The following is a 26,371-nucleotide window of genomic DNA, read 5'->3' as shown; positions in this document are numbered from 1 at the left end:
TCTGACCAAATTCTTAACAATTTTAGGAATTTCGTTATCCTCTTTATTTTTATTTCTAAGTTGGCTGAAGTTATTCAAGGGACCAAAAGTTATGGGGCACAGGGTACAACAGAAGGATGGGAAAGACTGTGACAGTCTAAGACTCACCTTCCTGGAGGTTTAGACATTAAACTATTTTCCATTTGCTTAATCCAGTATTGAAACAATTACAGAATGTGCTTAATCTGAATGTAAGTAATTTACCTGCTACAGTCAACATGTGATCGCACTGAATTTTCAGTAGTAGATCTCAGTGGGTTTTCTAAAATTTGACTAGTATGTGGAGATCTCCAGTATCACTACTATGGAATACATTTTTGCTCTATTTTCCTGTCGCTGTTTCTGTGTGTGGACACTATGAAGTCATAAGCTTTTAAACAAGAAGCTGTTCTCTGCAAATGTCATGAGAGATTATTTTTAGCATTTTACACTCTAGAAGGGGCTGTAGGACTCTCTATAAGCATGCAAAGAGGAAAGATCTTTCTTACCTTCATCGTGATTGTTTCTGCATCAAGTCCCATGTAAGAGGATGGACCACTGAATGCCTGAATGTCCAAGATGTTTAGTATGCTGGGGTATTGCAGTTGCTCTATCTTGTAAGGTCTGCTTGTTCGTTTTGCTCAATGCAAGTGTGTCTAAGCAGAGTTTTCTTTGAAACATCGTTGATTGCTTTGGACCAACAGGTTTACTGTTACTTTGGCCACGATCTTTACAAGGCTGCGTAGTCTGTAGTTACTCGGTTCATTTTGTGGCCTTTAGGAAATCTGGCATAATGTCAGCTCTCTGCTAATTGGCTTTTATTAAAATGAATGTTAATACTTTGAAGAACTTCTCTGCATACTTGCAACAGGGCCTTTAAAGCTTTGTGATCTACTGAAACATAAGAAGTTATTGCTTATACAGCCACGTAATGAGCTGTATGGTCACAGCAGGTTGAGGAAAACTACTTCCCTCTATTCTGCCCTGGTGAGGTCGCATCTGAAGTCCTGTGTCCAATTTTGGGCAGCTCAGTACCAGACAGACACCGATGTACTGCAGTGAGCCCAGTGAAGGGGGGGCACCAGGGTGATGACAGGCCTGAAGCACATGATGCATAAGGAGAGGCTGAGAGAATCAGGTTTCTTCTGCATGCAGAGAAAGAAGCTGGGGGGACGTCATGCTCTTACCTTCTACTACCTAATGGAGAGGTACAGAGAAGAGAGACTTGGACCGTTCTTAAAGGTCCATGGTGTTCGGTAATGAGGCAGTGGATCCAAGTTGCATCGTGGGAAGCTCTGATGAGCTTTTTCACCATGAGGGTGATGAAGCATTAGGTAAGGGTTGAGAGAGGATGTGTAATCTGCATCCTTGGGGATATTCAAAACTCAGCAGAGCCCTGAGCAAGCTGATCTCGTTGACTTTGCTTGGAGCAGCAGGACTGGGCCAGAGACATCTACAGCTCCTTTGCTGTTATTCTGTGAGCCTATGCTGTAATTTCAAGGTGATGAGCAATGCCATGCCATCCAACTTTGTTTCAGATGTGGGCACGAATGCTTCCTGGACACTTCTGTTCTCTGCTAAATTCTTTTGGTTCTGTAACTAAAACGTGGGTGTTCACCCCAGTGCTCTCAGATCTGTTTGCACAGACAGAAATCCTCGCAGGATTTGGCTGTGTGAGGTCACCTTGTGTGCAGAAAGAGAGGATTAGTGATCTGGCTTGATTTTATTCTGTATTTTAAACCAGCAGTTAGACTGTAGACCAATCAATTTCTGTACTTTTTTAATGAAAACATTTTTCTACTAGACATGTTAATTAGGATGAGATTTACTCCCTGGAGTTTTCTAAGCTGTGTGCATGGTTTATACTGTACAATGAAAATACCATCTCTTTTGGCCTGCAAAAACGTAGGTCTGTTTTCTGGTTGAATGTTGCTGGTGTTCAAATTTCTCTGAACAGTTTTATGTCACTAGCAGATTTTGAACCCTTTAGTTTTTCTTTAATTTCTTTAGCTATTTCATTAGTCTATTCTCATAAGTCCACCTGTACCTGTTGACTTGTCCGCTTCGTCCTTTTGAAGGAAGACTTGGGGAGCTTCCATTCTGCTTTTTTGAATGCTTCTGTTGGCTCTTGAAAAATTATCACAGGACAATTCTCAGATTGCACATATAATCTTTGGAAACCAGTATTTTTCTTGCGGATTAGAATTGGATTAGATGCCAACTCTTTGACATCCTGAAAGTTGCAGAACTGTTGGTAGGAAGGGATGTCTGGAGGCCTGTAGTCACTCCTTGTTTGGTGCAGGACTGTCACCAATAACTGGTTTGGGGCTGCCTGGCTGTTTCTAGCCAAGTCTTGAAAAAAACCTTACGAATGAAAAATGCTGCCCAACAGGCAAATATGCATGCACGTGCTCCTCTGGTAACCTGCTCTAGGGCCACATAATGTTGCAGGGGAAAAAAAAATTCCTAACAACCCATCTAAACCTCTCTATCTGCCATTTCTGGTATTTGCCATTTGTTACGTGACGTGATGTTGCTGAGAAGAGTTTTTGGTGCTCTATCTTTCAGGTAGTTTATCTTCTGTTTGACACTTTGTTACCACATTTGGATAATGACAGCTTTTTCTGCCTTAGGAACACTACCCTTAGTTTGTTTCTAGTGCTGTGCTTGATTAGGGAATCTTTGTTCTATTATAAATGAGGGGCCATCCTTTTGCCAAATTATTTCTGAAACTTTTTTCAGAGTTTTGAGCATTGTGCAAATGAGCAATTATGCTGTGTACCATCACTTGAGGATCACTAGCTGAAATGGAGAAGTGCTCTCCCAGCATGCCTATAGCAATAAACAAATAATCTTTAAACTTCTTATTTCTCCATCTTTCTAGAAGAGCTAGGAGGTTTTTACAGTACTCAAAAACTAGCACTTAAATGGAACTCACTGAAATGTGTTATTTTTCATTAAGACTTTATGTTCCAGACAGAAAACTTCTATATAGCTAAACTTTGCTTAGATTAGTGTTGAACCATTTATTTTCTCTGTTGGCTGTAAAACTTACAGTTAGTGTCCTGAGTCTTTGTTGAGGTGTGGGGGTAGCATGGTATCTTGAGAGAACAGGTAGTGTAAATACCTAAAGACAGCATTAAATCTAGATTTTGGGGACCGTTGTCCTTGGTTCGTTTTTGAAGTTAATGGGGAGTTGACTGGCTGGCTGGTGGTAACTGCTGAAAATAGTTCTACCAGTTACATCACTGTGAACTTCCAGTTTTATTTCCTCTCACCACTTTTTGTTTTTAATACTATGAAGTCCAAATTCATAAACTTATTTTTCTTCAGTAATTCCATACACTTTTTAAACAGTTTTGTTTTTAAAACACCAGCTATCACAGCATCCTCTCAGTTACTTGTATAAATGAAAAGGGGAAGTGTTAAAAAAAAGAAACACTGCCAGCAAAATCTGAAGGTTCTGTCTGTTACTGAATTTTATCACATATATGCTGTTTGTTACTTAACTCCTTTTATGTTGACTTCTGGCTTTTTCTTTCCTCTTTTGGCCCTTTCTGTGTGGAATGAAAAGGAAAAGGTACAGTAACACTGCACTGTGCACGTACCCTGCATGAACAACTCCTGTCTTGCCCAGTTTGCATGTTGTCTTACGTATCAGAACTTAAGATACCAGATAAGCAGCGAGTAAGGCAGTGCAGTACCCAGCCAGTGGCTAACACTACTGGGCCAGTCTGGGAACTGGTTGTTGAATGCATATGCATTGCACACTTCCAGACTCCCTAGGAAAGAACAGCAGAGGAACAGGTCAGTGTGCTATCTATGTTTTAGGGCAGCACGTCCATAGCTGTTGGTAAAGGCATTATTTCAGGGCAGGACAAAGGCTCTTCCGTGAAGTCACCGTTCATGTATTTCTGCCTGAGAGCTGCCAAGTGGGAGCACTGTGGAACCCAATTCAAAGAGCTGGAAGCCAGAAGCTGTGAAACCCACGCAAGCAGATGGCATCTGACAGCTCTGCTCATGCGCCAGTTATGCAGCTGAGGAAGGAGTAGTGGGTTCCTGATGTGGTAGCCACAGGTGACCTGACGTAGCCCCTGCTCTGAGTAATCAGTTTGCTAGCCTAAGGTGGGGATAGGGGATGTGGAGGAGGGTTCAGCGTGCCCTGGTTTAGGGGACAGCTGTTGTGATACTGGGGGAGATGGCATCTGCAGCCTGTCCCAGTAACTCACCATCTCTTGTCCTCCTGATCCCCAGGCCCAAGAGGGATGTACCTCCTGGGAGAGCAGTTACTCATGCTGGGCCAGAGAAAGGTGGGAGGAAAGGACCTATTCATAAAATTTGTAGTATTTGAGTAATTCTGCAGGAAATAAAGCAGGCCTTTCAAACTCAGGAAAATCACGGCTTAAGAAAAAGATCTGGATGAAAACCTGGTGATCTGATAAGTAATGACTTCTGGAGTGCTTTGCTTATTCCTTTGTTGTGGAAAGCAACTTTTTTCATATTCACAAACTTGTTTTTATCATTTACGTGTAGAGCTGTATCAAAATGCCATCTCATTTTGACTTCAGACTTCGAGAACAACACATAGTTACTGCTAGAAATTTTTCAGAGGAAAAACTGCGTTATGTAAATAGCAAATTAAAAACTTTTTGACAATTGATAGCCACCTTTTTTTTCCCAAGCATTTAGAAAAAGCTTTTTATGCTTAATCCTAGTTGTGCCTTAATTGAAAGCTGGTAATATTAATCTGGAAATTCATCAGATCACCTTTTATAACAGTTTGCTTTGTTTTTATTACTCTGCCAGTTGATAGGAGCTCATTGATTCAGGTATCTTGCTTTGCTTTGGAAGCAATTTCATCCATCTTATTCATAGTTAGTTGGTTTGTTTGTTTTTGTTTTTTTTAATCTTATCTAAAGGCTCCTCCTTGTGTGTCATCTTTTCACTGGCTGGAAACAAGTACTGGCGTGGGTTTCTCTGGGGTTAGTGGTCCAAGTGACTGTTTCTCAATTCTGAAAATGATCTCTGGCAGACAACGGGCCCTTCCTTCTTAGGAAGGAATAATTTGAGTCACACAAAGCATTTAATTTTTGGGGTGGAGTGGGGGTCTTTTTTATTTTGAATAAACGTTGTGGGTGAGGGAAGGAGAAAATGGGTTTGACAGTTTATGTGGGTATACATATAAAGATGTAAAGCTGGACTGAAAGTAGTATTGATTCTGAAGCTGCTGCCCTTTTGCAGCAAAAGCTGTGAAAGATTCTCCTTTTTCATGCCTTACAGGAAACAAGTTATCGATTGCTTTACTGACAGGTTTAAGCTGAAGTGGAAAGAACAGAATGCACTTTGCTTTAATAGCAAGAGCTGCTGTATTCACCTTGTTTTTAAATGTATTTCTATGGTTAGCAGATGGTCTTTTTGTAAGTGAACTCTATTTCCAGACCTCTAGAACAGGAATTATTTCTAAGGGACTTGAAGGACACCACTTGGAGAATACTTCTCTGGGGAACTTTTTTTCTAGCTGTAGCTCTGTGCTGTCTGAGCTTCCGTAGACGTCTTCTATGAGTTTTTTCTTCTTTTTCTTTGACCTGTTCTGATCTATGCCATGTTACACCCTTGTCACAGTGATGTCAAGATGTTTTCTAGTAGCATGATTTTTATTTCCATCACATGGCTTCTGCTTTCACCTTATCCTAATAAAGAGAGTTGCGTGCAGAACAATGGCCTTACTTTTGAAGTGTTTCCACTGCCTTGTGCTTGGTAATAGAGGTGGTGGTTGAAATACCCTGTCTGGCCCCTGGAGCAGAAGGTGCTGTGTTTGCTGTGGCTCTGTGGCATCAGACTTGATCTTCAGCAAGGCTGTGTTGCACTGGAGTGGCAGATGTGATGAATTGCATGTTGGTTTTCTAATTTTTTGCTATAGTGATACTGAAGTAGTTTTGGCTCCATGTTTCTCTTACGTATTGAATGATGGCAGCCATTCACACTATAGTCACTTGAATTGTGTCCATCCTTTGTTTAGTTAAACATGAGTGTTAAGGCTTATAATTTAGGTATCTATTTATACAGCAACTTGTGTGACTGCCAGAGCTGCTTCTGTACATGTAGGTTCAGCCAATTTGAACCCTTATGTTCTTGTTGGCTTTAAAGAGGGTATTATCTTGAACAACGTCACGTTCATTTAGAAGTCTAATGAGAAGTGGTATTTTACACAGATTATTTAACTGAGAAAAGTAATCTTCATCTGCCTGTAGTTTAACTGAACATCTCACACTAGAAGCAGTATCTGTATGAAATGTTCAGTGTAAACAAGTAAATGTCAGTTCTCATTTGAAAATACAGCTCCTGTGTTCTCTTTGGCATAAGCCAGATTGCAGGGGAAGATAGGGACATGAAGAACAGGTAGTCTTTCCCAGAGTTGCCTTGGCTGCTTGTCATCTGACGAAGAGATGATGATTTTCATTGATATGGTCAACTGAAGGCCTCTTTCTCTTTTTTCCTGTCACAGATTGCAGGCGTAGAGGTCTTCAGCATTCACAAGAATCCTGATGTCTTTGAGCACCCAAAACATACGGTGTTCTCTTGGCAGCTACCGGCATGTTTTAGGTCAAAACTGACAGTTTTTTATAATACCTGGGCTTTCCTTGTGTATTTGCAAGAGAGAGCATGGCCTTTCTGTCTCCCCCAGGCCCTGTCTCATTTGGTGCACAGAACAAGTGATGTTTGTAACACCCTCTTGATCCCTATCTCTCCCCTACCGCTATCCAGGTTTTCTAGGAAAAGGGATTTTTACATTCTTTTGGGCTACTGTAGCAGATGAGTTTGTTAAGGTAGGTGCAGGAAAACAAGGAATAGATGGAAAAAGTCTTTGAACTTGTCCCTAGTCTTTCTCCTCATGCTAAACAGTGCTTTAAAGTAGCCCATGAGTTCAGATACTCTTCTTGCTAGTGTTTATTTTGGTCCTCCCACTAATGCCTCTTCATACTGGTAGAACTTGTAAGGTGACTCCCACTGTGCATGTGCTCCGCCATCAATCCGTCTATGCAGGCCGATGAACACATCACTTTGTATTGGGGAAGAAATGGGATCCATCCATGCTCTGTTTCACATCTAGCACATTGCTAGTGGTGCTGCAACTGTCCTGTGCCTTGGGTAGTTCTTCCAGGGGGGTTCTGGTGCTCTGTTGCTGTCTATTCCCCTGGGTCCAGTCCTTTCGCTCCCTTGCTCAAGGTGAAATCCTGCACGCTCTTTTTGCGATTCTTCTGATGTATTTCAGATCTCTAGTCTTCATTCCAACAGTCCTCACAAAACATCTTTTCATCCTCCCCCACTTAAAAGCAGGTAAAAAATGGAGAAAGGTGGAAAAAGTAGATCCAAAACACTTGTTTTCTTAGCTTTTAAAATAAAAGCAGCCTGGGAACACAAATTCATTTTCCCTCCAATTTCTGGCCTTTATCAGCAAAACTGAGGAATAAAAGTTACATAAAATTACACTTACCAAAAGCCTGTGTTGGGGATTTGTAGTTGGTGTTCAAATCTGCGTACAGAAGTATCAGGCTCGGAAGATAGAATTAATTTTCTGTCATCTTCCTTGCTACAACTTAAGCACCACTGTAGAATAGTAAAAGGAAAGCTAGATATTGCTGTGATTCTTCTAGGTTTCTTCTTCAGTTTGTAATACCTCTGCATTTCCATAATCCCTCTGCCTGTTTTGTACTACTTAAAATAATTTTTTTTATTTCCCTGCAAGACGGTGTCCCGCTATCTCTGTACTAACATGTGCTCTCATCTTGTAAACTCTTTTTAAAGAACTTAACTGTAAGCCTGTGAATTGTTAATGTACCCCAAGTGAATTGTATATGTAAATAAGGGCATGATGTTAATTTTAATCATTGCTTTTTCTTTAATTCCTTACTAATTGTTCTGCTCTAGATCAGAACCAGGCTCTCCGTCTGTGTTTGGGCAGCACTGCTGTTGGCGCCCAGTACGGGGCTATCTCTGCTCTCAGTATCAACAATGACTGTTCAAGGCTCCTGTGTGGCTTTGCGAAAGGACAGGTAATTCCCCTAGGACGAGATGGTTCAGTGCTCTGTCCTTCTGCAGGCTGTTACGGGGAGGCTTGCCAGCGGTGACGATAGCTCCAAGCTGGTTCTGTGCTGAGGAGCTGTATGTGTGTCTTGATCTGCCCACAGCTTTTCTTGGCCAGGCAATTCCTGCATCCAGTGAGCTGACTCGGGTTGTTTGGGGTAGGTTGCTGTGGAGAAAAGGGGTGATGCAGAATATAGGGAAGGATTCGATTAGTTATGGTTCGTTGTGACAGAAGTCCTGCTCCTGGTAAACTGAAATGTGCCATGGCACACTAGGACAACTAGCTTAGTCTTTCTAGGTCACTTTGAGATCTAGGTTTTGTTATTACAGCTAGTTTCTACTGTGGTGATGACTTGAGATTTTTGCAACTCATATCTAGCTCCAAAGTTAATTTTTACTAATACCTTACTTCTGTTGTATGACAGAAGCACCATAGCTTTTGAATGCAGGGGAAAAAGGGGTTGAGTCTGCTGTTGTAGTTTTATGCCCTTCTCTGAACCTAAAGAGAGAGAAAGCAATTCCTGAACAAAAGCTGTAGGACTAAAACTAAACTAAAACAGATAGAAGTTAACTTGGTAAAATTTAGAGCTCCATGGAATACAAAGAAGGCTGCTTTGTTTTTCTTTTTAGTTTCATTTTGTTTTGCTCCTTTGACTTTCACCCTCATTCTAGGTAAAACACACTGCAGTGCCTATGACAGAGCTAAATGACAGATTGCTCCAGACCATGTGGAAATACAGATTTGATCCATGCAGACCAGTAGCCAGTTTTAAATGATACTCAGATAAAATATTTTGGAGCAGCAGTTCTGAAACATCTGGTCTGTGTTTGTATCAAAGTATCTAACTTTGATAGATGGTTTCTGGAACTATATAAAATAGTATTTCCAATAAGAAGTTTGATTCAAATTGTAATCTCAGCTCTTCTGGGCTGAATATTCCACAGGTACGCAGTAAGTAGTTTGGGACTTTCTGGTTCTTAGTTGAGAAATTGCCTGAATGTAATATCCAAGCGCAAGCCAAGCAACTGCTGCCTGACCTGTCATGCTGAGCAAAAGCAGGAGAGGAGTGACAGGGTTCATGGTAGCCGTGGAGATGATTGAGTTTTGCTGATGGGTGTTAGCAGAGATTTTTCAACTGTTCACTGGTTCTGTGAGAGAGAAATGCGTTGAACCACTTCAAAGAGTGTTGTGTGGTAGCAAAGTTATCTTACACTCTTTAATTGTGTGATCAGGCAGGTAGCTGTGAGGCGAGTGAGTTCAGGCAGGTGGTGAGAGCTTTCCAAAAGGACATGATTCAGAGTTGTGAAGGTAACCCTAATGTTGTCAACAGAACTATAAGCTGATAAGTGAACTGATTGTAAAAACAGGGTAGGAACAGATTTCAGACCACTTTTCTTTAATATGAAGACCTTACTGACCCAGGGTGATACTGGGAATATAGAGATTTATTGATGTGCTAACGCACAAGATGATGGAGAGAACACCTTGGCAGTAAATGTGTACTGAGAACAATCTGCTTGCAGATCACAATGTGGGATCTGGCCAGTGGGAAGCTGCTACGATCAATAACAGATGCCCACCCGCCAGGAACAGCCATTTTGCACATCAAGGTAACAAACACTACAGGTACTCTTTGTATACTACTTCTTTTTTTCCTTCAAAGTACACACCTGTGTTCAGTCAATGTGTTGACTTTCCTTGTGTAGCACTTTTAGATTTACAGATGAGAGCAGCTACTTAGGAGCTATATGGCAGTAGTATCCAGAGGTAAGAGAAATGAGCAGAAATTCTATTTAAAAAAGAAACAGTATTTTGAGAGCTGAAATAATGGTATTGGTTGTGAGTTGTACTGTAACAAACTGTCGTTTTCTGTTATAACTCCCCTCTCTCATGCCAAAATCTATGAAGAATTAGTTTCTAGAATACATTTCTCTAAATCTTGCAGTGGTTTGAACATGACTTGCCAACTTTAAAGAGTCTGAAGCTCAGAAAGCAGCTTCTGTCAGCAGTTTTTCAAATAGCTTGTTGGGAATGTTTGGATTGAAAAAGAAATCATTTGTGGCTTCTTGCTCAATATAGCATTGTTGTCACACACAGAAACTCGTATCTGATTTTGTGCATGGCTTTGTTTTATGTGGACCTCTCCTACCAGAGCGTAATGCTCCTCGGCAGCCTGGTCGGAGCAGTGACTTTGGTGCCTCACCCAAACTCTTCTCTCTTCTCCTTTCCTGGACCTTGCTGAGACATCGCAGAACCACACAGTGTCACACATGGAGCTAGTGTAGTGGGCCTTGTGGGGCACATTGCTCAAGGACAGGTTCTCATGTGCTGGTTGGTCTCACCTGGCTAAGGAGGTGCCCCCTTTTGCTGCTGTATCTTTCACGCTTCCCCCTCTGCCATCTTTGCCCTGTGCCTACGGATGAATATTCCCCTGTGCCAGGTCCTCTGCTCCTAGTGCCCCCCTTCTCTAGCTTGTGACCTGGAGCGGTAGCAGCGTTGAAGAGTACTCAGACACAGCTCTACAGGCCAGATGCTTGTGCTGCTAGATGCTGGGTTGCAGAGTCCTCCAGAACGGTGCCTCAGCTATGACCCTTTCTTATTTTCATTATTTGGTATCATTGGTAGTTCTGGATGGTTTGGATTTTGGTCTGTTTGTGCCTGCAGCCCATTCACCAGCTCCTGGCCTTGAGGCTGTGAGCTGTTCTAGTGGTAACACAGGTTTTGGCATGCTGGGGTTCTGAGCTGCAATAGAAAGTAATGAGACTTTGATAACAAAAATTTAGCAATAGGGCTTGCTGTAGGGGTGAAGATGAAACATTAAACCTTGCTTTTCTTACACATCATAAAAAAACCCAACCAATAATTGTCTCAGCTCTGTGTGCTAAAAGTGTCTTTCTGGTAGGTGCAATGGTTGTACTTTTGTGTGCTGTTAATGATGCCATAGCGTAGATTTTTCTATCCTTTTTTTGTAATTTATTTCTTAGTGTCGCTTTTAATCTAATTATCTGTTCAGTTTACAGATGACCCGACGCTTGCAATTTGCAATGACAGTGGAGGCTCCGTATTTGAACTGTCGTTTAAGTAAGACAATAACTCTTAAGTACCCATAGAAAGTACAAGAAACTAATGCTGGGTCATAACTTGCGAAACCTAAGCAAATAAAGCTACTGCCTGAATGTTGAAGGTGTAATTTAGGGCTGTAGTATAATTTCACAGCTGAAGTAAGATGCTATCTGGCAATGTAATAGTCTAAGAATATTGTCCAGAATCTTGGCATTTATTGTGGGCTCCTGGTAGTTTTTCTTGTTTCATTAGTGAGAACTGCCCTGCAGTAACTGCTTGTTTTCTTCTTGGCCTCTTCAAGAGGAGGAGGGACAAGGAAGAAGGATTGACAGTCTAGGGAGTCTGGGCTTTACTGTTAAATAAGATCTTAAGGAATTCTTGTCTGTATCTGAGCAGCTGTATGGGACTGCTTCCAGTGACAGACTGAAAATGATCCCTGGAGCTGTGTAAAGGACTTCTTAAAAACGTTTGTGAAGGATCACTTTTGAGATTTCCTGGGATTGTTGGGTTGATCTCTTCTTGATGGCTGGACACCAAGCTGATCTCATTTCTTTACAGGAGGGTTATGGGAGTGAGAACATGTGAATCGCGATGTCTCTTCAGTGGCTCAAAGGGGGAAGTTTGCTGTATTGAACCGTTACATGCAAAAGTTGAGCTGAGAGACCATCCTATCACCCAATATTCACTGCTGGCTATGGCCTCCCTAACAAAGGTAACTTGCTGCTTGCAGAAGGCTTTGCGTGAGAAATCACAAAGGAGAAGTCTTCTGGTATATACTGAAACATTTTTATTTTGCATTTTTGTTTTTCTTGAAGATACTGGTTATTGGCCTGAAGCCATCTCTGAAAGTGTGGATGACCTTTCCCTACGGTCGTGTGAGTAATGAAGGCAAACAGTTGTGTTTTGGGTTATGGCTAGAGTGAAGGGGATGAGATTAGGACCAGGTGTTTGGTATTGCTGCTTTATCAGTACGCAGTAAACTTTGCCCTGCGGAATTGTAGTGATAATCTGTTGGTCTCTTGTGGGCAGAGAGGAGGTGGAAAAGCTGCTTTCAGCTGTACCTGTGTGAAGATGTTGAATTTCTCCATAAGTAGGAAGAGTGGAACATGGGAGCCCCTCAACTGCTTCTTTTGTCTTGTGTGCAGCCTGGACACACCCTCAGATGGGACGTTAGCCTGATTATCATGGAATCACAGAATGGTTTGGGTTGGAAGGGACCTTAAAGATCATCTAGTTCCAATGCACCTGCCATGAGCAGGATCACCTTCCACTAGACCAGGCTGCTCGAAGCCCCATCCAGCCTGGCCTTGAACACTGCCAGGGATGGGGAGTTGTTGCCCACAGCTTCTGTGGGCAACCTGTTCCAGCATCTCACCACCCTCACAGTAAATAATTTCTTCCTAATACCTAATTTAAATCTCCCCTCTTTCAGCTTAAAACCATTCCACCTTGTCCTGTCACTACATGCCTTTGTTAAACATCCCTTTCTGGCTTGTTTGTCAGCCCCTTTAGGTACTGGCAGCTGCTGTAAGGTCTCCCTGTAGCCTTCTCTTCTCCAGGCTGAACAACCCCAACTCTCGGCTGTCTTCGTAGGAGAGGTGCTCCAACCCTCTGGTCATCTTTGTGGCCTCTGGACTCACTCCAACAGATCCATGGCTACAATCACCTTGGACTGGGGCCATTGCTTTACATAAGAACGATACAATGGAACCCTTAATTGCAGGGACAGAAAACAAAGTGGAATTAGAGCACTACACAATCTTCTAAACTCTTGATTATTCACTTTCACTAGTGCAATTCCTCTTGGAAAAGCAGCTGGGGGCAGATGCGGGGTATGTTGTTGGGAGAATGGAGACAAGGTTGCTAGCAAGCTGCAGCTTGTCCATCAATCCTTTTGAGATTGGATCTATATTAAGCAACTAGGGCACGGGTTTTGTGACCATCCACTTTGCCGAGAGTCACACATTGCCCCTGAACTGTCTGGCTGGACTGAAGAGCAGAAGCTACTGCTCAGCTGCCAGCAGATCAGGAAATTGCTTTACATCCTGTGTGTGTACATGGCAAAGTCAGCGAGTAGCAGCTGATGAACAGCATGTGTCCTGGAACTGAGGTTCTGCCTTGTGTACCTTAAATACCCGCTGTGCTTTTTGTCTAACAGATGGACCCTTCTAGTGTCCCTCTTCTGGCGTGGCACTTTGTGGCTGTACAGAACTCTGTGAACCCCATGCTTGCGTTTTGTCGAGGAGATGTCGTGCATTTTCTTTTGGTAAGCCTTGGAAGTTTTGTGCTGTTTTTCAGATGGCCACATCTTGCTCACATGTTCCGTTGACTGAGCCTCTGTCTCAGTGAAAGTACGGTGTCTGTGCATGCTGGGGATGTCTGCAGCTTGCAGCCAGCTTGGGAAAACAAACCTGCTGGCCATTGCTCTTCAGCAGGCGGTGGTGCCCTTCCATGAGAATCTGGAGGCATGAGCTTTATGTGTTCCAGGAGTGATGATGTGCTACTTACCTCATTTCTACTGGAGGGAGAAGAATGTGGATTGGTTTTGGGGAGATCACATGAATTCGAGATACTGTTTCATTTTTTTTCCTTTAAAAGATGAGCCTGGAAAACACTTGCATAAACCACTAAGACAACAGCTTTCAGGTCCTGGTGGCATGTGACTTTAGGGCATGCCACTCACCCTGTTTGATCTGCAGGAGTTACACAGGCAGGTGTGGTTGAAGATGATTTCATGTCTGATTTCAGTGTGAGAGCAGTACATAGGCTTCAGGAAATCTGGTGTTTTGGCTTTGGAATGTTAAGTTTGTTTCCCAGCTCTGCTATCATCTTGGACATTAAGCTTTACTCGAGTACCCAGACATTGTGTTGTCAGGATTGAATCCTCCTTCTCTATCTTCTCTCTTGGTAAACTTGGGGAGAAAGAAAAGGGTGTATGTTTAAACCTGTCTTGCTGGAGATGTCTGTGCGTGCAATAGCATTGGTCTCTGCACAGATACCCAGCTCAGCTATGGCCAGTACTGCTGCTTTACTTACAGGTTACTAAACAGCAGCCACGTTACCTGAATTCAGGTGTCTCTTGCTGTACTTCAAATTGTCAAAATGTAAAAACCCCACCCATATTTTTCCTTGCAGAATGCTTTTTTGTAATTATGATGAATTAAAGGTAGTTTCACATTAGTGTTCTGTGGTTCTGACTTTTATGAGCAGAAAGTACAGTATGTCCTGCATGGGAAAAGGGAAGACCCTTGACTGGCAGTTGTCGTGCAGCATCTCCCTTACATTCAGTATTCCAGTCGGATGGAACCCCTTGGGAGGCAGTGAATGCAAATCGGTCCTCCTGCAGTGTTCTGCATGAACCCTAGAGGTTCACACCCCTTTTATAACCTGAACTGCCATATATAATATGTGAGGCGGCCATGGGGGGACAATCTCTTGAACACACATAGTTTATGACATCCAGCTCTTGTGGTGCAAATAGATGATTTAAAATTGGTCCAGCAGATGGTATATATTTTTACTGCCCTCTGCTTGGAGCCTTCTGTTTCCACACTTACAAGAGTGGTTTTGAAAGTGAGACCTTACGCTCCGTTGGAGAAACATGTGTGCTGCCACGTATGCTCAGCGTGCCTGTCTGAGGGGAGCTCCAGACTCCTGGAGTTGGTGTGATGTCCTGTGGGAACAGAGAGGTTGAGCTGAAGAAAGTCTTGGAGTTTGAGTCAACCTTGTCCACTTTCTCTTTTAGGTAAAGAGAGATGATACTGGTGCAATACATGTCAGTAAGCAGAGGCAGCTTCATCTACACTATGACCTCATCAACTTTACTGTAAGTTTCAGTGTTAATAGACTGGTTAATTTTTTTTTTTTTTTGCACTAGTTTTCTTGTAAATGTATCTCAGTAGCCCTTAGTTGTATACTATTGGCTTTACAAATATAGCATGAGAAGTGGCTGTGTTTACCTGGGGCTGGCTAACTGCAAACTCAAACTGGGGACTCAGTGGAAAACCAGCACGTGTGAAGTGGCAAGTAGTAGCTATAGGATAAAAAATTAGTAGCATGGAGGCAATACTGCCTTTTCTTGGGAAGGAGGGGTAGCCTTGCTGGGGAATATTTTCAAGAACCAGAGAGTCTGGAAAGAAAGATTTTTATTCTATATTCTCACTAAAAAGAATGCAAACTTCTGTGTACCTGGCTCAGTAAAATTCTAGTGTTTCTGTATATGAGTGCTTGCTAAAGCACTGTAAATTATTTGATGCTTTCAACAAAAAAAAAATGTTCAACCCTAAAAGATATTAGAGAGTACAGCAAGTAAAACATGGAAGGCCAAAATACCAAGATGGGCATCCACATCAGCTGGAATTTTAAGTTTGTTAACAAATATGCTTGGCTCTTGAAAAAACTGAATATTGTAAAAGCAGCCAAAAAAAGCCCTTTTCTTTGCAGGGTTTTGAATATAGAAGTAGAAGCCACAGAATATGAATGACAGGCTTCGAGTTTAACTTAGACATACTTTCTTTTTTTAATGCTTCCTGATGCCATATTTCCCTCCCAAGGGATTTGAGAACAAGTGTCACAGTAGTCTTGTTTTTGAGACCTTTGGATAGGAAGTGTGCTAGAGCGTAAGTAGTGCACCAAGAGGACGAGAACTCCGGTGGATTACCATTTGTCTAGAGGTGTTTTCTGTGAAGAAGGTTCCTTGCTTTCCTCAGTGTTAGAACTGATACTCCAGAAGGAGCCTCCTTACCTTTACCTGTGGAAATATGCACGGGTGGTGTTGTGAAGTGACTTTGTATAGTAACAAAGCTACTAGCCATCCTAGAGCTTCCAGTATTGGTACGCGAGGATATGTCCAGAGCCTGTTTCGTTGGCCTCTGATTGTGTATACATCGCTGAGATCTGTGATTTATTGCTCTTTCAGTGGATAAACTCACGGACAGCAGTGCTTCTGGACAGTGTGGAGAAGCTGCATGTTATAGATCGTCAGACGCAGGAGGAGCTGGAGACTATAGAGATCTCAGAGGTTCAGCTCGTCTACAACAGCAGCCACTTCAAATCGCTGGCGACGGGAGGCAACGTCAGCGAAGCCCTGGTAGGCACAGACGACCGGCTTGAACACAGCTAACGGTGTTTCAGCTGCCCTAAGTGGGAGCCTGGAGCTTTTGAAAAAAAGCCTTTTTGAAGCATGTTAAAAAATTATACGTGCTGTTGATGTGGCCCAGTAACAGTTCATGTTTCCTTTTGCGTATTGATGTTTTTAGGAGTTCCTCTTAAGTTCCCGATCTTTGGAATACTCTGAAAAGTACAGAAAAAAAGCTGATGTGCTTTGTTCTTCAAGAGAATCCTATAGGCTGTTCTGCTTTGTATGCCACAGATACTCTGCGGTAGCAGTGCCTGTGCAGTACGTGCGTTTCCTGCCCTTGTCTTGTAGATTTGTCGTGCGGGATAGAGAGGATGAAATGCTATGCTTGTAGGTACTACACTTCTTGTTTGAAGTAGAAAACCAAAGCCACCCATGCTAGTGGAAATTGCAAAACTTCAAATGTCACGTTTTCTACTTTTTCCTCTTTTGCTTGTCTTTTATTTTGACTTTCATATTTGGGTTGGGTTTTTTGGGTTTTTTGACCCTGACCCATGTCGTGTCTGGACATGTTTTATTTCTGAAGTAGGTATTAATTTCAGTGGCTCCTGATAGCTCCTGTGACCCACCTGTGCTTTCTGCAGCAGATTCACTTTGATGTGGTATTTGTTACTGCTATAGCATTGTGGAGCTCCCCTCAGACAGGCACGTTGAGCGTACGTGGCAGCACACATGTTTCTCCAACGGAGAAGCACCATCAAAGCCAGAGATCTGTGGCTTGCAAAAATGGTGGGCCTGAATAAGCGTTGCCTGTTAAACTGCTATTGTGAGTCTAGAAAAGACCCTTACTTAATTCACTGTCTGTAAGTGCAAATGAGATCTGAAATCCATAGTGTCACTTTGAGATACTGAAGATGGGAAACAGGCAGTCCCTCTCCCTGCACTTCCGTAGGAATGACAAGGCAACCTCTTCCAGAGCAATTGAGCTAAGGACAACTTCTGATGGGAAGCTTTTTCTGTTTTTTTCATGGCTTAGAAATATACCTTTTCCATTGTTAGTTTTGCAGACACTCTGGAAGGAAAATCTTAAATGAGGCTGCTGCTTCCATACAGGATATCCTGGTTCCAGGGATGCCTGGGTTTGTGGATGAAGACAGTCAAACCCAGTTCTTCTACTGCAGCATCTAAAGAAACATGCAGGGAATATCTGCTACCCCAGCCTTAGGTTCTGTGCTGAGCAAGTTGAAGTGTTATTATGGTAGTCCCTGGAATGGACACGCTTAACAGCACTGGGAAGAGATGCAGGAAGCTTCCCTGCCTGGCCAGACTGAGAAAAGTACAAGACAAACAGCTGTAGCCTGCACAACTGTGCAGTGCAGTGGGAAGCAAGCACTGCCCCGTACTGTCACACAATCTCTAATTTTTATGTGATCCTCCATTTCTCACATTGTAAATGTGCCTTTTGAACACTAGTTACTGGCATTCAGACTTCTGTTGTAGCAACTCTCGCTTCAACAGTATTCTTTCCATCTGTCCCTCCTACACATTTGCTCTTGAGGAAGATTTGTAAAGAAGCAGATGGCAAGGAGAGACTCCCCATAACTTTTTGTATCTGAGGACAGACAGAGCACTGCTTGCAGGTCCTTATGACTCCGTTGTGTTTTCTGGGCAGCCAGAGCTCAGTAGCAATTTAAGCTGCGTTCCCAAGCGGGACAGAGTGGCAGCAGAGCTTTTTTACTTACTACTGCCCGGCAATCTGTGGTGTCGTCTCCCAATCCTTATTTTGATTTCTGAATTACAAAGTGTCTCTAAAGCTCAAGGGGAAAATTTTACAAAAACAAAAAGCAGTTTTAATTGCATGTAATTTTTCTTGCTCTAGGCATTGGTTGGAGAGAAGGCTTGTTATCAGTCCATCAGCAGCTGTGGTGGTCAGATCTTTTACCTCGGAACTAAGGTAAATGTGGGGAGTTCTTAATAAAAATACAGGGCATTCACGGTTGATGGTAGGTCATCTTCTGGGGAAGGGCAATTTTTTATTCTATGGACATGTGCATCAGGGATGCTTGTGCACTTATGTTGTGGAATTAAAGGAATGTGCAATAATTTGGTCTTAGCTGAGGTATGGGCTAATTGTCATAATTTCACAGTATCCTGGTTCATGCTGCTTCAGGGTAGACTTAGCATTATTTTACTGACATCTCCTCTGTCCTGTTTCAGTTTCTCTGTCCTAAATGTGTGAGTGAGTAAACAGAAGAATATAAGACAGCAGGGAAAACTAGACTGTATTGCATGGAACGATAAAAGGAATATCCTATTCGGTTTTCCTGTTTTGCAGTGCAGGCTGCCTGTGAAAAGGCAAAGAAGAGAGATGCCTATAGGATGGCATGTGGAAGTAGGGGAAGAAGTGAGGGATGGTATCATGGAGCAGATGGGTTGTAAGACCATGTAAAGGATGTTTTCTGTTAAAATTAAACATCCAATTCATTCCTGTGATGCCAAGCTTGAGGATTACTTTACTGAGTTTCATGTGTACCAGTGTGCTGTGGTGGGTCTGTGGGATACCACAGACTGCATGAGTAACTGTGAGTAAATAGTTATATTGTTTTTTTTTCTTTTCTAGTCTGTTCACGTCATGACGTTGAGAAGCTGGAGAGAGGTATGTTGAGAGACAAACTGTACAGCTTAGTAGATTCAAATTGCTTAAATATAGCTTGAGAGGAGGGAAGGAACATTTGTGAAGCACATTCTGGGCACTGTGTTCAGGATCCCTGCTTGCTACGCACAGCCAGCACCGTGGGCATGCCGCTTTCCACGGTGGGGTGCTATGGGACTCCGGCTTGCACAAACTTGCAGGCTGAACGGAGACCTTGTTCTCTCAAGCAAGACATAATGCCTTGCCAAGTTTCAGCGCCTGTTAACAAGGTAGCGTTAGTGCAATCTATGACTTTGGAGGACTCTGTAAATGTAAGCTTTTATCTGCCAGATAAGCATACAGGAGTGGAAGGAAATCTGGTCCAGTGTATTTTGCCCCCAGCTGCTGTAGGAGCTACATCATAAAAATCTGTCAAAGACTACCTGGAAGGTTCATTGGATTTTACATCTGTGTTTCTGTTGGCAGAAGATTTTTCTGAAACTTAATTTCTCCTATAGCTGAAACCCTATCAATTTCCGCACTAAACTTCTTGGTGATCTATTTGTCTGGCTGTTCCGTGTTGCGCTCTTCACTTGAGTTGAACAGCAGTTTTTCCTTTTGCAGTATGTTCAGTGTATGATGTTCTCTCTCAGACTTTGTTTTGCAAGGCTAAGCAAAGCTCTTTGATCATTCTCTTGTAATCTTACCTTCCCATTCTTGTTGTCCTTCGTAGTCACTGTTCTCTGCACCTCCTTTGTGCTCAGTTTCTTGAACATGGGTAAACAGTTTGGCACGTATTACTCTGGGTAGGGTCTTAGAAGTGCCATGTGCAATGTCACCTGTCTCGGTTGCTACTAGGTATGTCATTCCTCGTACATCCTTGGGTCTTGTTTTGCTGTTCCTTTGCCTACATGATGTCAGCAGTTTGTGGCACTGGAGAGTCACCAGTACTCAGTACCCAAACTCTGCTTTCTGCTGTTAAGTTGCTTGTACCATTGGATTGCATCACACTTCTGTTACCCAGCCTTAGGGGCAAATCCTATTGTGTCTGTCTTTCTGGTCTGCTGTCTCACATCACGTGTTGACAGTTGGTTATCAGCAAACTTTGTTAGTAAATTCACCTTATGCCAAGTTAGTTGACCAAATCATTATGTAGAAGGGGGCTTCAAGGCTGATTCTCAAGGAACTCCAATTGTCATTTCTTTCCGGTCTCACATTTATCCTTTACGCAGCAACCTTCACTATTCTTCCTTGTACTTGCTTTACGGCTCTTGTACTCCCCCCTCTATGATTATAAGCTCCTGCATGTGATGTACCCAGACATTTAATAAAACATGGATGATTCAGCTCTATTGAACTTTTATACAGTTGCTGCTTTTAGTTACCAAGACCGCTTTGCTAGTTTTCCCTCCAGCCATTCACTACTGACTTTGCTTTAGTAAACTGTTAATGAAAAGTCTTGCTTTCACCCATGATCTCGTGTACTGTTTTTCCTAGAATTCACATCAGTCACAGCTTACATGCTCCGAGCCAACCTCCTTCTAAATTACTGTATGGCTTCTCTTGTGCTGCATGCCTCTTTATTGTAGGGGACTTACTCAAGAGTTGTAATTGAGTGTGTGGGGGGATTAGGGTGTGAAGCCGAGTTCTTGTTGCCGTACAGGATGCTGGTCTGAGACTCGGAATCTGTCTCCTCTCAAATAGTACTTTAACCTTTTGACCTAACGTACAAAGACTGCTGGTGATTGACCTTGTGTGCTGATAATTCCTTAAAGCAGAAAGTACTTGTGATCTACTTCAATCCTTGTTGACTCAGGAGAAAATAAAGGGTAGGAGTGGGTACACCTGTATGCTGAAAACACGGCAGAGTTGTTTGTTGTGCTCTAAGTGATGAGGCAAGGACAGGCAATGGGAAACTCTTATTCTTTGTGATTGCAGACACTTCCTGATGCTGTGGGCCTCCATCCATTAAGTATCTGACCTAAAATGTAGCCTACAGGGACCTGATGTACTAGGGCCTGATGTTTCTTAGTAATTTCTAACTGTCCAGCAGGAAGTGTACATATTTGAGAAACTTTTTGAGATGCTGTCCTTTACCGCAATGCGTTGGGAGCTGCTGAGGTTTCCTGTCCCCTTGCTGCCAGGGATCATGACCCACTACTGGGAAATGTGTACCTTAAATGGGAGGGGATCATCTTCTTGGTAATACTAAGGTCCAATGTTACTTTTTATTTTAGAGAATTGACCACCTTCTGAAACAAGAGCGCCTCACTGATGCCCTGGCTCTAGCTTGGTCTTTTTATGAAGGTAAAGCCAAGGCGGTAGTAGGTAAGTCTGAGATTGTTGTTTTTTTTTTTTTAAGTTGAAACTACTAGGGAAGGTTTTAAACTTATGCATGTACAGAAATTACTTTTTCTGAGAAAAAACATTAAGGAAGAGAATTGAATCGAAGAAGAGAGAGTAACATGTGCTGCTTTGGGTTTGGCAGAAACACCACCTTTATATGGATCAGTTTGATTTTTTTTTTTTAGAGTCGTAGTCCCTTTTAGCAGCCTGCTGTTTTCAAATTAAAATCGCACTTGGTCTATGTTGTGGCTCCTGTTTGTTGTGACTTTGCCATGAGGGAGGTGGATCCAGGTATTGAATACCTAGCCTGCTAAAATACTCCTGAGGGTCATACGTGACCTGTAGGTACTTTTCAGTGTGACGTTCTGTCAGCTCTGCCAAGCAGGTACTTTCATTCAAGTTTCCTCTGGCTACACAACTGACTGAAAGAACTGCGGGGTTCTGGCGCTATGTTTCCTATAAAAGAGGATGCTATGTGAGCATTTAACTTGTTATTATAAACATGTTAATTATGCCAGAAACTGCCACTTGAACAGCCTGATTTGAACTGGACACGTTGACTTTTCAGCAAATAACTTATGATGGTTTTGACAGATGAGACTCAGGTTCTCAGGATAAGATCCTACTACTGTGAAATTGCTAGTATATGAAGATATGTCTCATGCTAATGCCTGGATATAATGCAATTAAGGAGATAATTTTTCATGAGTCAAAGAGTTACTGTCGAAGTTGGCATTCAAGGGTTTTTTTTTCCCTTGTAGTGTACTTCAGTTTCTTTGCATCAAGGCATCCTCCAACAATTAGCCTCATGTACAGTCTTTGGCAGTCCTCTGTTAATTGTTCTCTCATTGTTAAACAGCACTCAGATCTGTTCTTGCCATTCCTGTGCTGGAACAGTCATTACATTGGGAGAACAAAATCTTCAGGAGAAGAGTGGGCTAAAAGTAGAGCACAAAATTGTTATTTTGATGTCCTGACCTCTGCATCTCAAGGGTAGTGGTGTTAGCATCTGAACCGTGGAATTTTTATATTTCCACTGGTACTTTAGATGAGAATTTAATTTATTCCCGTCCCCCCTTATTCTTTCTAGGCTTGTCTGGGGACACAAGCAAGCGGAAAGCAGTCATCGCAGACAGAGTGAGTGACTGATCTCTTCCTAACTGGATTTTCACGTATGCTGATGTGATACTAACTGTGTTCCTGGAAGGAATGGCTTCTGTCCTCCAGAAGTTAATCCAGCTAACTCTAGAATGTGTACATGTGCCTCTCTTGCTAAGATTGTGAACGGGATTTTAGAAAACACTTAGAAATACTTTGTGAGGTACCTTGTGGATAAAGGCGAGGATAAAATCTGCAGCATTAGCAAATCAAAACATGATGCTATCATCCTGACCTTGAGATCTCTGGTCCCCTCACAGTGGAAAGAAGCCTTTTTTGTGGGTAACTCCAGAGTTTCCTGACCTTTGATGTCCTGAACTTTGAAGTGTTCATCAGTATGTAACTTGCTGACCCTCAGGTGGAAACTTTGCTCCATGTATACGTGGACATGGAATAAACTCTTCAACTAATCCTGTTCAGTTGTTACAGGAACCTTTTTCTAGGAAGAGTATGTTTAAAATGCACGATTATTGTAATAATTATTCAGCTGTACTTTGTTCTTTGTGTATGTTTTATTTGCAGGTAAATAAGTTTTCATGTTTAAGATATTGTAACTTAAACTTTGGGAAAAAACATGGCCCAGATGAACCTTACACTTCAGGATGTGTTCATCTGCCTGAAAATTTGCTGGCAGACTGGCTGCCCTGTTTCTCCGTCGTTAGAGTAGGCCTTCCGTATCCCACTGGGCCACTTCTACACCACATCAAGCCCTTGTCTCTAGACAGCCTCTTCCCTCTTCTCCTTCCTTGCCAAAATGGGACAACAGAGTTTTCAGTGCTGCCAAACCCCCAAGTCAGTCTATTAAACATACTACCAAGTAGGGCCTCTAGTGTAGGATCTGAATGAATTTTCTTGTTTATTTTAATTCAGATGGTTGAAATCCTTCTCCATTATGCTGATCGGACTTTGAAGAAATGTCCTGACCAAGGAAAAATTCAAGTTATGGAGCAACATTTTCAGGTATGGTGCTCTGGAGGACTGTCTTGTATAGATCTTTTGTATTATTTTTTTTTAAATCAGACTTGACTTTGCTTTGCTGCAAAAATTACTTGTCTGGTTTTTGAAAAATGTTGCTGGGGTTCACCTGAACTCTCACCTCTGTGTGCCCTAGTCAGATCAGGAGTTTGTTACAGCTAGTCAGCAGAGCAAAACCCATATGTCCTCTGTCCTCTGCAGAACTGTGATTAGTTTTTCTCCATATGAGCTGGCATATGGGAAAACCTGTAACTGTGCCAGCTACTGGCTGATTCAAATAACTCATTGATTCTGCTCTGTATTGGTCAGGCTCCGTTTTTTGTGCTCTGCAGGATGTGCTATTTTGCAGCATTTTTGCCAGTCCCTATAGCTTTTTCTGTGTTTCTTCCGCAGGACGTGGTGCCCGTCATAGTTGATTACTGTCTCTTACTCCAGCGCACGTAAGTCTGAATTTGCAAGCCTGTCTCCCAAGGCAGACCACCAGCCCATGTAGTTCTGAGTGCTGTCTCCTATAATATCACATGGTTTAGAGGAATCGTATCACATCATCGTCATATCATATATTGCATCATGGTTTAGAGGAATGCGTAGAAACTGATACTAAAGTCAGGGCACTCAGTACTCAAAAGTGTGTCTTTAATTTTCATTGACGTGTTGAATAAGAAATGTTTGTTTCAAACTGTTTCCCCATACCCTCCCCTTAAAAAAGAAGCCGCCTTGATAGATTTCATCATCATTTCCCCTCTAACAGCAGGTTTTTTTGCTGCAACATCCGTTAGCTGATTTATTCCGTGCTGCTGCCTGTAACTTGCATCAGTATAGGAGCTGAACATGGCATTCAGCTCCTGACTTTGAGAAATACAGATAAAAAACGGAATTTAATTTGGAGCCCTCAGAAAGTATCTAAGTAAGGAGATTTTAATAAGACTATTTGATAACTAAACACTTCTTTCCTCCTAGGGATCTATTATTTAACCAGATATATGATAAGATGAGTGAGAATTCTGTAGCTAAAGGCATCTTTCTGGAGTGCTTGGAGCCATACATCTTAAGTGATAAGCTGATGGGAATCACAGCTCAAGTGATGAAAGACTTGCTGCTTCACTTCCAAGACAAGAACAGGTTGGAAAATTTGGAAGCCTGCATTGTGCATATGGATATCACCAGCTTAGACATACAGCAGGTGAGCTGTTGTACTGCGTACTGTATTGAGGTCCTCTGAATGAATGGCAGCATTCTCTAGTCGCTGATGCAAGCTTCTTGTGCTTTTAAACGCAGCATAGCATGTGGAAAACAAGTTGTCACCTTTCAACAGACAAGACAAGGTGGTCCAAATAATTCATGCCTTTTGTTCACTGATCTGTAACAGCGCTTAGCCCTGTGTCCCTGGGATCAAATTCAGTGAATGTGGGTATTGGTCAGCATGGCTGTGTCCATCCTGTAACGTGCATGCTCCTACAAACACCTTTTGCTCCCCCAGTTTGTTTCCTGGCACAGGTTAACGCAGCAGCAGCTGAATGTGTTGGAAACTACAGTTCATCAGGATTAGTGTGACAGTCTTTCCTGTTTTGAGTACCTCGCCTAACGTCAAAGGCTGCAGGAGCACAAAAAACCTGGAGTTGCGTTTGTCAGTTTGGTGCCTGCCAGCCTGCTCTGCTCAGGTGCTTGCTCTTGCATGACACACAGTTAGTGGAGCGCGGAGGTGTTCCTGCTCAGCGGTCCTGTTTTCCTTGGCCAGTGTTTATTCCAACAGCATGACTTTCCATTCCAAGGAGGAAACTGCTGGGGAATCTGACGAAGTGATTCACTAATTCAACCAAAAGGCAAACTAGTCCAATCAAGCGTTTTGATGAACTGATATTTTTAATGGTTTTTTTATTCCTTAACCTCACACAGGTTATGAATGTTAGAATATAGACAGTTATATTATGTTTGCTGCATGAGCAATAAGCTGGATACTGCCTTTAGGGGTTTGGGGTCCTTGCAGAGACTAGTTCTGCAAGTGGAAGTTCTCATTCTGCTTCAAATCATACTGTCGGGTGATGCAACTGCAAGGGCAGAGGTTGAATTTGAGCGAGTGGGGAATGAGAAAACTGTGAGCTAAGCGCAGCTGTATATCTACGTTGTGCTTTGTTTGCCTTGCAGGTAGTTCTTCTGTGCTGGGAAAACCATCTCTATGATGCCATGATCTATGTCTACAACAGTGGCATGAATGATTTCATCAGCCCCATGGAGGTAGGAAGGATGCTCAGTGCTATGAGTTGTTACTTGTGTGTTTAGCACATGTTCTTTCTGAGAAACAGCATTTCAAACCCAATGCCTTATCTTCTCATTCAGAGTGTATATATTATTCTTTTTTTCCTTTTCAAGGGGGAAATCTTGTATGATATATGCAGTTTATTTGACTAGATGCAGTAGAGGAGAAAAGTAATTTGTAATTGCTGTGCTTTAAAACACAAATTTGCCTGCTGAGGTAGCAACGCTCTGCAAAGTTAGAGCAGGAAATCTAGTCATGTTAATAAAATAAGCATGAAACAAAAGCGGCAGATGAGAATAACACGATGATTTCAGAAGATTGCATTGCAAAACAGTCTGCTAGCAGCTTTGTTGCTGGTGGTGAGTCTGGCCAATGTGGCAAGATGTGCTGAGAAAGCACCAGCTTTCTGCACAGCGGGATTAATGGGGCTGCAGGCGTGAGAGGTTCTGTGAATACCTCATGCCTTTTGTCCTTCATGCTTGCTTCCTTTGCTGACACAACAGGACATTAATATGTTGAAGAGTAATGGAAACAAAGGGTGAACATACCTGTGTACAGAATTCAGAAAAAAGGTAGAAACAGTCCTTGCACTGAGGCAGATGTTGCTCTTGGTGCTTGGGTGTGGTCTGGTGTTTTTGTGGTGAAGCTGAAATAGAGAGCTGGGTCCATGAGAGTGTGAAAATCTTACACTGGCCAATTTTGAGCCATTAGTTCATTTGATTTTTCTCAGGAAGGAGACTCTTTAAGTGTTTGTTATTT

The 26,371-nt window shown here is 42.4% G+C and overlaps 1 protein-coding gene across 2 annotated transcripts in view; it reads left to right on the top strand.

The window, feature by feature from the left end:
* Window positions 1-26,371, top strand: part of VPS8 (VPS8 subunit of CORVET complex) — an 84,709-nt gene that overhangs the window by 8,252 nt on the left and 50,086 nt on the right. Inside the window, exons 7-23 of one of the 2 annotated variants that reach the window (XM_040613713.1) lie at window positions 3,593-3,598; window positions 7,948-8,072; window positions 9,628-9,714; window positions 11,118-11,185; window positions 11,726-11,879; window positions 11,983-12,042; window positions 13,326-13,433; window positions 14,913-14,993; window positions 16,086-16,256; window positions 18,124-18,198; window positions 18,865-18,900; window positions 21,114-21,183; window positions 22,313-22,359; window positions 23,251-23,340; window positions 23,749-23,795; window positions 24,316-24,538; window positions 25,501-25,590. In XM_040613713.1, coding sequence (XP_040469647.1) covers window positions 3,593-3,598; window positions 7,948-8,072; window positions 9,628-9,714; window positions 11,118-11,185; window positions 11,726-11,879; window positions 11,983-12,042; window positions 13,326-13,433; window positions 14,913-14,993; window positions 16,086-16,256; window positions 18,124-18,198; window positions 18,865-18,900; window positions 21,114-21,183; window positions 22,313-22,359; window positions 23,251-23,340; window positions 23,749-23,795; window positions 24,316-24,538; window positions 25,501-25,590 — 1,538 coding nt within the window. Of the gene's footprint in view, window positions 1-3,592; window positions 3,599-7,947; window positions 8,073-9,627; window positions 9,715-11,117; window positions 11,186-11,725; window positions 11,880-11,982; window positions 12,043-13,325; window positions 13,434-14,912; window positions 14,994-16,085; window positions 16,257-18,123; window positions 18,199-18,864; window positions 18,901-21,113; window positions 21,205-22,312; window positions 22,360-23,250; window positions 23,341-23,748; window positions 23,796-24,315; window positions 24,539-25,500; window positions 25,591-26,371 lie in introns of both variants that reach the window. The other variant, XM_040613712.1, reaches the window with a different exon arrangement.

This window comes from Falco naumanni, chromosome 13 (assembly GCF_017639655.2).
Source record: "Falco naumanni isolate bFalNau1 chromosome 13, bFalNau1.pat, whole genome shotgun sequence".
In the NCBI taxonomy this organism is placed as follows: domain Eukaryota; kingdom Metazoa; phylum Chordata; class Aves; order Falconiformes; family Falconidae; genus Falco; species Falco naumanni.
Note: the sequence above shows the minus strand (reverse complement) of the source record. Positions and strands in the feature narration are given on the sequence as shown.